The 14,967-nt window shown below is 40.1% G+C and overlaps 1 protein-coding gene across 2 annotated transcripts in view; it reads left to right on the forward strand.

The window, feature by feature from the left end:
* The window catches only part of cntn1a (contactin 1a), a 63,430-nt gene that overhangs the window by 22,428 nt on the left and 26,035 nt on the right, over window positions 1-14,967 (forward strand). For both annotated transcript variants that reach the window (XM_086073396.1, XM_086073394.1), the window contains exons 2-3: window positions 7,176-7,316; window positions 9,951-9,989. In XM_086073396.1, coding sequence (XP_085929522.1) covers window positions 7,259-7,316; window positions 9,951-9,989 — 97 coding nt within the window. In that variant the 5' untranslated portion in view covers window positions 7,176-7,258. The remainder of the gene's footprint in view (window positions 1-7,175; window positions 7,317-9,950; window positions 9,990-14,967) is intronic.

Below are 14,967 nucleotides of genomic sequence, written 5' to 3' on the forward strand. Positions count from 1 at the left end.
GTGTTGGTGGGACAAGAGGGCTTAAAAGATTAAACAGCAGCCTGGCCACGAACAAGCAGGAAAGAAGACCCCTGACTGAGGAGGGCGTCTTCAATTGCATCCCATTTGCATGACTCCCTCTGTCCTATTCGGGGAATTAGCCTCTCTTTATTTCCCCACAGTATCGACACCTCCCTCCTTCCCTTGCATCCCTTGTGCATGCACCTCGGAGAGGGAGCCTCCATCTAGCGGCATCTCATTGGGGCACACAATGGTGCTCAGTATTTAGGACACTTGGCAGGATAGGCATGTTGGGAGGAGGGGTCGACGGGGACAGGGGGTTGCTAAGTAGCTCATCTCGCTCGGCGGTTCTTCACTGCAAGGTAAGCACAGGACACTTTGTGACCTCATTGCCTTGCTTTGCATCGCGCTCAAGTGTGCTGACATCGTCGTCACCGTAATGCAATTAAACACACGGCTTGTTTTGATGGCCACTTTTTGTCAACATTTGTTAATCTGGCCCAATGCGTTTAATCCTATCAGGGGGGAATACCTTTGGACAGACCGGGGGGGGGGGGGGGGGGGGGGGGGTAAACTTTTTCCTCAGAGCGCCGCATACAGGAAAGTTAAAGGATGCTAGGGCAACTAATAATAATAATAATAAATCTAATTTAATCACAACAACAAAACCAATGTATTTAAAAAAAAACAGCAGACAGTAAAACCAATAAAAAACAACACTATAAATAAGATAAAACAATCATAAAAATCCCAGTTGATAGGTCTTTCTAAAAAGAAAGGTTTTAAGTCTTTCCTTAAAATAATCCACTGTCTGACTATGACGTTTGAAGACTTTATTTAATTTAACACGCTAAAACCAATCCATCAAGTACTTGTACTCTATATCACTTGTTTCAGATCTGGATATATATATATATATATATATATATATATATATATTTTTTTTTAGGCCAATGCCAATCCTGTTATTTGGCAAGATAAAATTACGATAACCGATTAACTGGTCGATTCATTAAAAAAATATATAATGAATAAAATAACTTTTAATTTGGTCCTTTAATGCGTACAACAGTAAAGATAGAAATTATAGGCCGAATATTGACTGTTTTACAATATTTTATTCTTTAGTATTTGTTTCACTTTACAACAGAGAGAAAAATTAGCAGAAACCAGCAGATTTTTTTGGGCCGTTTTGTTTTTTGTGTGTGTGTGTGTGGCGGAAGGTAATGTTTGACTGTCATCTTTGTCTAATGTTGTAAAGTGTTAAAGTGTAAAAAAAATAAAAAAAATAAAAATAAAAAATCTGCCCATTTTTAAAAGCTAATATGGTCAGATTAAAGTGACCATTTGACTGATTAGTAAAACATAAATAAAATGGACAGTGGACCACAAATAGCGCCTGGGCCTTATTTTGGACTCCCCTGGGTAATCCAGAACTTGACTGAATCAGTATAGATTCCAGATAATTGCAAAGTGTGACCTCATCCCAGTCTGTCATCTAGATATTACACCACTGTGACTGAGTGGTGGTGAGGTGGGGGGTCTTATTAAATATGTCTCTCCTAAAACATTTCATCCCATATCTTCATTGAGCAGATGTGGCATGAAGCAATTAAGCCGAGTACTCTGTGTAATAGAGTGCACATTTCCCATCGCGACCTTTGCCTGCCTGACATAGTTTGCCATGTGTGACGCCACGTGATGGCTGAAGCGTCCTTTGAACGCATTTGAGACTTAATGATGATCTTGACAGAGGAATTGACGGCCAGAAATGTCACAGTTTGCAATATCCTGTCACGTATGACTAAAACCTCCAAAAAACATTTCAAATCCAATTTAGGTTGGATTTACATAGCATGGTTCAAGTGAATTATTTTTGTTTTTCATTCCAGGTGGCACAATTGGGATATGCATCATGGCAGATCACATTAAAGTAAAGCACTAATCCTGGATCTGGATCTGGATCTATATCAGAATCCACATCCAAATGATGACTTATTCCATGGTCTGTACGCCATTCCTTTACTCAGTTTTGTAGGAATCCACTGACTTATTTTTGAGTAACCCTGCTAAAAACATACACGGGAAGAGATGAGAACTTCCTTGCCTGAGGTCATCACCGGCAACTGCCTCCCAAATTGCACTGCAGTACATCCCGTCTAGTCCTGTTGTCACCCAGTCAGTTGATACAAAATCTGATATGACGTTCCACTCGTATTCTCCTGAAAGACTGCAGAAGACTCAATCAATACTTTTTGCCATCAATAATTCACGAGGGAGACTTTCGCGCATTGCTCGCTACTTGGTGGTAAAAATAAGATCCAATGCAGCGCGAAATGGACGGCGATTTTGACTCTTGAGCATACCTATCAGGTATCTGGAGTGACGGGATGAGGCTATTGATTGATCCGTTTCCCAGTGCCTGATGTAGCATATTCCAATCCCTTGATTTTCAATCAACAGGCCCCAAAAAAATTTCTTCAAGCAGAAATGCTGTATCTGTGTAGCTCAAATGTAAACAGAATACGGTAGCTGTCTAATTACGCACATATCATCGGGCTGAATTTCAGCATTTTTTCCCCCGCACCTTCCGATCAAAGTCGTTAAAGGCCTGATTTATTTGATGTCTATAGATTATTCTGATCAATTATCCTGTAAAGTGAGGCGTGTTAAAGAGAGAGGCGGAAAACCACCAGGGCCAACAATCAAATGTTCTGTTGTGACTATTTTGGGGGTCATTGTGTTGTTATTGTCCTGTATTTGTTACTTGTGGTGATGATGTTGTCAGTTACTATGCACTTGCAATATCCCTTGTTAGGGTGACGTCCCTTGTGGTGGTGATGATGTCAGTTATTATACAATTGATATGACCCTTATGAAGTTGTCAGTTACTATAGTTGCAATGTCCCTTGTGATGATGATGTCGATTACCATGCCGTAGCTATGTCCCTTGTGATGATTATGTTTCCAGTTACTATGCAGCCATGTCCCTTGTGGCAATGTTTCAGTTACTATGCAGTTGATATATCCCTTGTGATGATGATGTAACTAAAATCTTGTTTACTATACAGATGCTCTGTTCCTTGTGATGATGTTGTCAGTTGCTATGTTGTAGTGGCTAAGTCCTGTATTTACATGTATCACTCTTATTTTGTTTTTATTCTGGCATATAAAATGAGCAAGGCCCTAGCGGGAGTTGCTTAGTGGTATTTACGTTGCGGTTCCTTTATTTGTCAGTACTCTGAAGTTTCTTGGTGAAAGTTTCTTAGTGAAGTTATTTTTCGTTGTTTTTCAACTTCTGTCTCTTGTCTGCTTTTGGGTTCAAATTCCGCACCTCACGTGACCTGGTCATCCGGTTGATATCTGAAACGATTCCTTGGAATCGAATGACCATTTCCCATCCCTAAGCAGAATCACATATCTGCTCTCAGAACCAGAACAAGAGCAATCAGTCCTGAGAGGGCTTATGACTCGGAGCAACAATCGTGATCCCAAAGCATGTTCTGACAAATTATGTGTGACTGGTGGAAAACAAGGAAATGAAGGATGCGTACAAATTTCCTGTTTTGCCATAAAGTATAGAAAGTTAGCAGTGCAGGCAAATGATACGGGCCAGGACAATTGGTCATTTTATTCGTGGTCCACTAAAAAACGTACAGTGGGCCACAAATGGCCCCCAGGCAGCCGTTTAGACACCCCCTGCTTTGAGCAGTGCACATCTTCCCTTCTCCGACTGATTAGGACCAATCGAGCCTTAACCCCATCTTGGCTTCTTCTTCTTCTTGTGAGGATTACTGCAAATCTGATGTTAATGATTGCCGCTGTTGATTGCGTGTGAAACTCGACGGGGTGTTGGGGGTCGTCGGAATGTCTTGTTTTTGAAGCCTGAACCCTCCAAATGCTTGCCCATCCCCCTTCCATTTGCTGGATCTTCTTAGCTGATAAGGAATGGTTATAACTACACCCTATTACCATAGGAGGAGGAGGAGGGCGTTCCTCTTCGCCTGGCAACATAAGGAGGTTATGGGGTCATGATAACAAGTGCAAATGACAGCAGTGGTCAGTGGAGGGATGCTTCAGAATCCCGGAATTCGCCCCCCGGCAGCCGCCTCTTGATGTTATATGACTTCTAATCCGGGCGCAATCAGGTTGGCAATTCTACAAGCACTGAAAGGGGAATTGATTGAAATGATGCGAGCAGACTAAAGCCGGAGGCGGAGGCGACTGCGGGGGATGAAAAAAAATCACTCGATTCGGTAAATAACTCTGGCATAGCCCTCGGTGTGATATATGGGGGTGTAAAAATGGTGACGTTTGAGGTTGCTGTCACGTCCAGGCCCGTTGAGTTAGCGTGACGACGAGAGGGTGAGCTTCGAGATAGAAGGCCCGCTATTAAATTAATACTGATTATAAGAGCATGCTGCTTCCCTTCTTCTACTGTATCCAGTGGCTGGCAGCTCCTAAAGTGATGGATGGCATTGGGCGCCCCTCGCCGTGCACCCCCAACGTTAAAACGAGACTGCCTGTCATGTCCCCTAATCTCTTAAGTGCATCTATTACCGTCAAGAATGATTCACGCCGGGGACACGATTTGTTTTCAACAGCCAGACGAGCTGAGGAGAGGAAGGAAATGAACGAGGAAGGGTCATGATATACACAACAGCTTTGTAAGACTTCAAAAAGAAAGACGTGGCGAATAGACGAGCGGCGGCAGCTCATCGGGCTGTAAATGACAGTTTGCATAGTTGCATTGCCATCGTACCGCAGCACACAAAATTGCTCCTTTTTGGATGGTGTTGCTAGGAGACGCCGGCCGCTCTCTACCCAAGCAGTTGAGCGGTCACATGAGTTTTATGCCAAACACTTTTTGTCTTCATTCTACATGTGTGGTCACCATGAGGAAAACACGGGACTTGCCCTCTGATCATCCGTTAAAGCCGATTGTCTGTTAAATTGAAGTACTGTACTTTTTTTCATAACTTAAAAATGCCACGTACGATACAAAATTATTGTAAATTAACTCATTCAAACCCAAAAACATGTTGTCCTTCATTCCCCAAAACATTTACACGGTTTTTGGTTTTTGCAAGAGCAGAAGGCTTTGATGCAGCTTCTGACATGAAGAGTGGCTTAAAGCAATGGTAGTTATTTAAGAAAAAAAACGGCCAGCAGGTGGTAGCAGGGCATGAGAGATCATCCAGGGCCATGTTGCAACAAGCTCTTTTTGTCAGTGTTTTCACCAGCAATGTGAATAATGAGCTATATTCTAATGCTAATTTCTGCAAAATGTAAACAGATCAAAATTTACTTTTTTTCTGATGAAAGAAGAGACTCTAATCTTTCTTTTGGTAGGTTCCATGTTTTTATAGCAATGGAACACAATATTCTGTGGGCCTTGCAAAATCAGTCAAAATCCATTAAAACAGCCGGGAGCGAAGGGGGTTGCTTCAGTGCAAATAGCTAGGAGTGAATGAGTTCATATGAAAAGGCTTCAAAATATTAGTGTATCCAAATTTACCCCACTGAGTGCTTAGCAGATAGCGCACTTCCTTTTTCATCTCTGTGACCTTTGGATGCCATAGAAAAGGACTCAACAAAAAACTGCACCCAAAATAGCATTTTTGGCATCTACTGTACAAAGGGGGGTTTTGAGTGAACTGGGTCTGTTAAATCAAAAATTCATTAAATTGGGGTCTGTGAAATCAATGTTCGATTGTGTTTATACAGATATAAGGAGAGATGAAGTAAACATCAGTACATTTTTCCAGCACTTGTCCTCATTGCTCTCTGTTGTGGTAGTCAGCACGTTTTCTGCTTCATTATTGCGTCTCATATTGAGACTCTTTTTGGAATAGTGCATCATTATTCAGCGGCTGTAACAGGACTTCATTTGTCTTTGTCCGCGGAGCGCTGCGATCTAAATTTTTTTGTGCTGTCAAACCTCTTCACAGTGGGCTGACACATCAGGCCCTGCGCAAAGAATCGATAGCGTCTGCCTTGTGTCCAATTCGACAGCGTAATCAACACCCGGCGGTACGCCAATTGGACAGGCCTGCTTGTGTTGAACCGATGCTCAGTGCAGTCATACAGCTTCTACATACACTGTACGATGCTGTACTTACAATTGACCTCAACTCACAATGCCATTTTACACAACCTATAATAAGACAGATCATTCCTGGTGTCATTCCCGGTATCAGTGTCATTGTAGCAGGCACAAGAATTTAATTCAGCCGTTATGAAATCCTAATTATCCTTCCCATTGTCTCTGCGAGCGCTTGCGGCCTTGACGCTCAGACAGCTGTTGCTTTTCATATTCGGTTAGCGTGTGTGTGCGGTTGAGGTGCTGCCTGGCTGACTGCTGGTTATTTGTGTGGCGTTTAACGTCTTGGGGGATGTCTGCTCAGTTGAACCGGCACTGGCGGTTTGTTTTGGCCAGGGTCCACGTGTCCATCAATTGGTTTGAGCCTCGGAGGCTGACAGGAAGCAGTTAGCGTAAAGATGCGAGTGACTTAGCGTGAAGGAAAGGGTGGCGACAATGTGGCACGTTTGATAGTTGTGTGACATCATGACTTGGTAAATGGAAGAAGCTAGACAAAGTCAAATTATCGTTAACTCATTCACTCCCAGCCATTTTCACTGAAGCAACCCTCTTGGAACATGGAACCTACCAAAAGAAAGATTAGCGTAGTATTTGTATTTGTTTCCATTTTGCAGCAATTACCATTAGAATATAGCTAAGTTTTATTATTATTTACAAACCTGTTGAAAACACTGGGAAAAAGAGCTTGTTGCAACATGGCCCTGGCTGATCTCTTATACTCTTCTTCCACATGCTGGCCATTTTTTTGTAATAACTACCTTTGTTTTAAGCATCCTCTTCAGGTCAGAAGCTGTATCAAAAAACATTTAAAACATTTAAAATAAAACGTATACATACATTTTGGGGAGTGCAGGACAAAGTATTAAAAACGTATTTATACGTTTTTGAGTTTGAATGAGTTAAGGGAAATGATTGTCAAAGTGTGGTGTGGTACATGTGTGCGCCCCACAATCGCTTCTATGTCTACATGCAACAATGTCTTATCATATCATATACCATCCTGTCATGACATTTGAACGTAGCAAATTATCCTTTTCGTAGATTGATAACTGATCTCTCGTGTCTCGTTCAGGAGAACCAGGCAGTCCTGCTAATGTTCCATCGGCTGAGCGTCTAGCTGAAGCCCCTCCGCCCGGCGGTTGTCACGTGAACATCATGCCAAACCTCAACCTGCACCTCTATCTCCTTCTGCTGCTCTTTGGCTCCCCCGCAGGTCAGTGGCATGCAGCCGGCCCATCTCCGCTACTGTGCTACCTAGACTTCGGAGTTGGACTTGTTACTCAGTTGTATTTAAAAATCAATTTTCCCGATTTTCTAAATGATGTTTATTTGTTCTAGCCAGTCAGAAAAAAAACACTCACACAAAAACGTTTTTTGAGGAGGGGAAACCACTGTACTGTATTAAAAACATGCATAACTTCATAAAGTAGAATGTAAAGAATTAAGGATTTTGCAAAAAATATATATTTTTATTTTTGTCTAAGGACCCACGGTTTAAAAAAAAAAAAAAAAAGAGTAGAAAAGAGATGTTCGATACCACTTTTTTTCAGACAGATACCAATACTCAATTCTTGAGTAGTCACTGATACCAGATACTGATACCACTGGTACATAAAATTCCACCTAAAAAAATGATGATAATTTTAAAGAAAGACCTATGAATCCCAATATAGTATTTTTTCCTTTAAAATGCATGAAATTAATGGCAATTTTCTATTCCTCTAATTTCTAGTTTGTAAAACGGCCATTAAAACTACCAATACCTTAAAATAAGGCTGATATCTGCACCAATACCTGGTATCAGTACTCGCCCACCGCTACTTTTTTATTACGATTTTTTTTGGCGGGGGCTTAAATTTAGTTTTCCCACCCATGAATTTCACTGGCCATTAATTATACGCTAATTTTTGTTTTTTGCCTGTGAGACTCTTATTATCTACCATGTTTTTTGTTCACACACTCTCACAAACATGCACACATTCAAACATGGTCTCCCAGGCAGGAAAGCAAACCCACGCCATCCTGCATCGTAGGCAAGTGACGATACCGCTCCGCCACCTGGAGCCTCTATTAACTAGCATGTTTACTAGATTAGATGATTACATGTGAAGAAACCCAAACTTAAAATCTGTACACGACTCATAACGTGAAAGCTTTTCTTATTGGTCAAGTGTGGCACAATCATCCATGCTGGAAACAAAGCCAAGAGTGGACATAAAACATCGAGTGAGGAAAATGACCTGTCTGGAAAAAGATACAGCCTCCTCGGTGTACCTTGAGCTATTACTTGCAGCTAACCTATTGATTTCAGATAAACAACAAAAAGGTTGGAATATTCACGAGTCTCCAGTTTCAAATCACAGTTCCCTCAAATAAACCATTATGCTTTTTCTTCCACTGCAGCGCTAGTTTCGGGTTATATAGAAGCATATAGACCTCTCTTCTATGTACATAAAAAGTAGTGCACAGAGTCGAAAGCGCCGATGCACTAAAAAGAGGCAGCAGCCGACGGGGTTGTTAGTGCAACTCAAGAAGATTGCCTTGACATTTCTTTGAGGATGAAGAATGAAGGTCGATGGCCAGTGTGGCGACAAAAACACAAGACGAGCAAACACACACACACAGTACTGTTATAAGTAACAGTTACCTATAGTTTGACACAGCCACAGTAGTGCTAGCTCGTATAGCAAAGCTTGTCATGCATTACATTTATGTTATTGATTACATTAACTCCTTTAATTGATTCGCTTGACACTAATGTGTGTGTCATGTACAAATATACGTAATTTACGGTAACGTAATGTAACACAACGTAACATAACCCAAGGTTATGTAACACAACGTAACGTAGCATAACATAATGTAACTTATCACAACTTCATGTAACCAAACGTACACAATGTAACATAACAGTCAGAAAATAACAACCCAACGTAATGTAATACATCGCAACAAAACAACGTAGCATAACATAATGTAATAACAGAACGTAACAATGTAACATAACAAACACCATGAGGTAACAAAATAATGGGACCTAACAACATAATGTAACAATGTCACATAACAACATAATGTAACAAAACAATGTGACATAACAACATAATATAACAATGCATCATAACACAATGTAAAAAAAACGATGTGGTGTAACAACATATCAACAGTGTCGTGTAACAACATAACTTAAAAGTAATACATCAGATTTTTTTATATAGCGCTTTTCTAGACACTCAAAGACACTTTGCAATGGAATGGATACATTATTCATGCACTCACTCATTTACACTATGGTAGTGGTAAGCTACTTAAGTAGCCACAGCTACTCTGGGGGCAGGCTGACGGAAGCGTGGCTGCCAGTGTGCGCTACAACCACCAAACCTTCGCACCTTCCATACACCAGTGTGAGTAGCACTGGAGGCAATGTGTGTGAAGTGTCTTGCCCAAGGACACAACGACACGTGACTTGGGAAAAGCGGGGGATCAAACAACCGACCTTCTGGTTACCGAACGACCGTCTCTACACACTGAGCCACGACCGCCACAACAGTGTAATGTAACAACATAATGGAACAATGCAACATAATGCAGCAAATGCAATACAACGTTAGATGATGCAGTATTACATAACATGGCAAAATGTAACAAAGTGCAACATAACACAGTGTAAATATTTGTGGTTTTCGATCACAGCCCTTTTGAGCTGCAACATCAGTTGCAGTTCATTCATCAAGTCAGTGACTGTCATAAAAGCAAAACAATTTTTTTCTGAATCCAACTTGCATACAGCCACCAAATATGATTACATATGCTAACCTAACACTGTTTCCTTTGCTCGCCATTACAGATACATCTATGCATGAGGGGCAACCTGACTTTTATAGAGGTAAGACCTATTGCTAATGATTTGACTTTACTGCTGTGAAACATTACTGGACTTTATAATCATGGCGAAAATAGACTTTGCCAATCCAGAGTTACTATCATTAAAACAAAGGAATTAAATTCAGATTCAAGCTATATCGCTAGTTGGATTCAATTTACCAAAGATACGCTTCTGCGCTGACAGTTTGATGATGCTCTGGCCTTCAAAGGACACATGCTGTAAATTTAAGGTCAAAGCTACAACATCTCTTACAGTTATTATCATTTATCATCGGGTTGTACCTGGATCTTTTGGTTTGGGTTTCTTATGTCCACATCCAGGTCAGTCTCAAATCATATGAAACCGTTTATGAAGAAAATGCATTACACTGTCCATTTATGTGAGGAACATCTGACCAAAACATAATGATTTTATCTGCACATTTTTGTGGCTGCAATGGTCGTGTTTACATGTAATTGAATAAACCGCACTAGCAGAGAAAAAGGACAATAGCTTAGTCTGTTATGATTTGACTGTTAAGACCAAAGCCTGTCTTACTATAGACTAAAAAATATCTAGATTTACAGTAGATTGGCTGCTGCAGTGGTGCCAGTACCCTTGGGCAATCAACTGAATCCCCAACTGCTTGGCTTGCACCATCGTTCGTATCCTCATTGCATGGCTATATGTTCCCATTTGTGTAGACACGTACACAAATTGGTGGTGCAAGGCAGTCTCCAATGGCCCAGTCACAGGCGTGGCCGACTACATCATCCACAAGGGGAGATCGTCCAGTTTATCTGTACTAGGGATGCACCGAAATGACATTTTTGGGCCGAAACCGATAACGGGAAAAAAACGAGAAACGCTTGGCCGAAAACCGAAACGCCGAAAAATTTAATAAAAATTAAAAATTAATCAAAATAAAAAACAATGTTTAACTCATCACTGCCATTGACGGCTATAGACGTAAAAAAATAATTCAAATTATTTCTATTAGTTTCACCTTTTTTTCCACTTTTGTTAACAAGAGTACGAAAACCTAGAAAAAAAAATATTGTACATTTAGAACAAATATAAATTTGTGATTAATTGTGAGTTAACTATTGAAGTCATGCGATTAATTACAAAAAATTAGACGCCCTTAATTTTTTAATAATATATTATTTTCTTTTTTAATTAGGGGCATCAGGCGATTTTTTTTTATAATTGTAATTAATCACATGACTTCACTAGTTAACTCAAAATTAATCACAAATTTTATATCTGTTATAAATGTACAATACATTTTATTCTAGGTTTTCATCCTCTTGTTAACAAAAGTAGGGGGAAAAATGTGAAATAAATAGTTTGAATGAATTTTTATTCATTACTTATAACCGTCAATGGCAGTGAATGAGTTAATATCACTCAGATTCACCATTAGTTACAGTCCACACCACATTTTCACCACATATGAATACAGTAATGATTAAGAAATAAATGAGGTGAATGAATGAGAATAACCACAAGCATACAGTAAGCTCACAATGCAGTGTCATGTCATTGCGCTTGTTATTCTATGATAAATAAAGTTGTGGTTTGCACACAGACACAGTGCTTTTCTGCACATTGTTGGACGTAATAATCTGGAGATGAAGCTTTACTTTTGTGAACTTCTTCGAGTGTCGTCACTCGTCAACCTCAATTGATTTGGGTCGCGGCTGATAACGCAGCTCTCGTCTCGGTCGTGTGAAATCAATTAATTTATCATGTAAAGGAACCGGACGCCGTGTTGCTTAATTCGACGGGGGCTTTATTTGCATTTCAGCAACAAACAATTTGCTACGACATTTCAGCTGCAGAATAAGAAGTTGGATCGCTGTAAGCTAGCGCGTAGCTGCTACACGCACACACTTGCCTTGTGTTGTCTTGCGCGTCGTCTTCTCTCGCTGCCGCACATACCATACTGAGATCACCATACTGCTTTCCGCTAACACTTTGTGCCGTTGCCATTATTCCTCGCCGCTGATTTGAGATAGCGTCGACCGGGTTAGCCTCAAGACGCTAGCTTTCGGCTACTGCTCATGAATTAACATTGAGGCAGAACGCTCACCCCGGCGTTTAATTCATACATGCGCTTGCTAGCAGCAGTTTTTTTTTTTTGCTTGCGTTACCACAACATCCTATTTCGGCAATATTTTTTCGGCTCCAATTTTATTTTGGCCGAATGCCGAATCACTAATCTGTACGCTCTATGTGTGCGCTAGTGTTAATTTTGTCAGCCACGTTTAAATGTAGTCTCAGTTTTAGTCCCATTCCGTTTTTATTTAGTCCATTGTTAGTCAACGATAGCTCTAGCATTTTAGTCTTTATTTTAGTCCAAGAAAACATAATTTTACTTGTTTAATTTTAGTCAACAACTGTCAACATTTTAGTCTAGTTTTAGTCAGGACAATCATTTTAACTGTGTGTTTTTTTTTTTTTTGGGCTGCAGATAATATTGAACAAAACTACGTCATAAAATTTCCTGTCATCTTTTTGATGAAATACAACTTCTCACACAATTACAGTATATCAACAAGTGGCTCCATGCTATGAGCTAGTAAACTAGCCAGCATTAGTTAGCGGTCGGATTAACATTATTGTTGGAATATTATAGCCATTGGATCAATGTTACATTATAACTATAATGTACTTTTTTTTTTAACCTTTTACTGTGAATCAACCTCCTATCTGTCGGCTGTGTTCCATCCTATTATGGCGAACTGCGCTAGTCGAGCCAAATATCAAAAGAAAGAAAACTCTGTCTTCATCTATTTTTTTTTTCATATTAAGTTTTTGAAGAAGACTGAGCATCGGGCTGGTATTTTCACTTAGCATTTTACTCTCAGCAAGAAACCAAAATTGTAATCAGGCTTTCAGCGTGAGGTGTGCTCCGGTTGGTTACTCTGGAACAAGTTGCGATATTGTGAGCGGGTTGAATTACAGGACAATACGTATTCCCCTTGTATTTTTGTCAGAAAGCGTTTGTGTGCAAAATGCTGCATATTCTGCGATTGGGCATATTTATAGCCGCTGACGCAGCCATGGCACAAGGCGGCAACAGTGTGTAGGTGGTCTTCCCGCTGAGATGCGCGGCAGAGTTCCTTTGCTTTGCCTATGGGCAAGATGTTATCACGGCAATGTCGACAGCGCTGCTACTTCTCTTCCTCTTCTCTCACTTAGCACCCACGCGTGACTTTTAAAAGCTGTCCAGCTATATGTTCTCTTCTTCTCAAATGCCAAATTGTGCTCCAGCTCAATGAGCTGGACGATTCCTATGCCGGTGTTGTTTTCTGAAAATTCTGAGCTTCAGTCAGTTACAAAAGAGGTCATTCTTTTGTTTTGCCTTTTCTGACACAAACAAATCCAGCGAGATGTTAAGACTCTGGTGGTATTAAAGATTCGGATTTGTGGCAAAAGAAGAAAACACTGTAATCAGATCAGCTAGTTGTGAGGGATGGCAGTCACTTCGGTCTCAGCGGAATAATTCCATTTGTGGCGCACATTGATTTCGGTCCGCGTGTGAGTTTTTCACTTCACAGATGATTCCCGCCGTGCTTTAAGCTCCTCTGGGAAACGTTTCGTTATCGTTTGGACTTGCTTTTGGTCAGTTAGTGTGTGAAGTAAAGCTTAAAGAATATATTGCGTTACATATGTGACTAATTGGATAAAATCCACATAAAATGACTGTTTTTGTATTGAGTAAGAGTCCATAGATGTATTTTTTTTTTGTAGTATGTGCGTAGGAGGAAGTCGCTCTTTTCACTGAGTGTAAATAGGCCCTCACTTGTTTAGCACATGGACTCAATCCATTCACGGTCAAGTGTTGCCAAAAGAGGAAACAGAGAGATGTTTGATGCCATAAGAATAAGACAGTAATACTGTTGAGCAATGTAACAGAAACATTTGTTGTTTTTTGGACGATGGAGCAAAAAATTTGAGGGTGGTTACGAAAGGGGGAATTATTAGTTACAAGAGTCAGTCAGCTGCCTACTATTTATCAATTTGACTTGAATCTAAGATTCAGTGTGAAGCCATAAAAAGAGAAATTGTTTAGTCAAAGGACTTTTAAAAAATGAATACTTGACTCATTAAGCCATTTTCAGCAGTAAGAAGGCAATATTTTGTCTATAATTAATTTGATAAGTTAATTGTTTTTCGTGTTCAATACCTTTAAAAACACATTATTTATGTATTTATTCATTTATTTATTTATTTATTTATTTATGAGTTTAAAATAATTGGAATTAAGGTCTTGAATTTAGAAATGTACATTTATGAATATAACATTTTATAAAAGCTAAATAAATAATGTATTTTATAATAGTTAAATAAAAGTGAACTATACATTACGTTTGCTCCGGGCTTAGCTAACGACCAATCATGGCTCAGTTTGCTACGTCACATGATCAAACGCAGAAAACAGGTGAGTCGTGATCCGTCGTTAATGAAGTTGCGCCCGTTTTTATGCCGCGCAGGCCCTTGTTGACAACATATAAGTCATTGCATTACATAACTCAGTGTCATGGTGTAACAACTCAATGCCACGTAATTTGATCAAGCAAATTTGTCTTTGATTAGGTGTGTCAAATTCCAATAAAATTGTCACTCCACAGTGAGACATGGTTGGTAATTGTGACTGCCCATAAGTAAAAAAAAAAAAAAAGAAGTTTTATCAGTTTCCAATCTAGTATTGGAGACAGCTCGCAATATGCAAATGAGGCAGCTGTGTGGGTTGTGGAGAGGACACAGAGGCAAGTCAGACACAAGTTCACGAGAGGGTGCGAGAGACCGCTGTGTCTCCAGGCCTTCTGTGGCCTGCTTTGACAACCCCCCCTCCCCCGCCATCTGTCATATCCCACATTACAGTAAAACAATTGCACCGCCACCATGAATCATCACTGTCTTCTACCTACAAATAATTTATTCGCAGCGGAGTTGCTAATGTTCTCTTCACTTGTGTGTGTGCTTATAA

This window comes from Leptonotus elevatus, chromosome 4 (genome assembly GCF_054856555.1).
Source record: "Leptonotus elevatus isolate MCC_2025b chromosome 4, RoL_Lele_1.0, whole genome shotgun sequence".
NCBI lineage: Eukaryota > Metazoa > Chordata > Actinopteri > Syngnathiformes > Syngnathidae > Leptonotus > Leptonotus elevatus.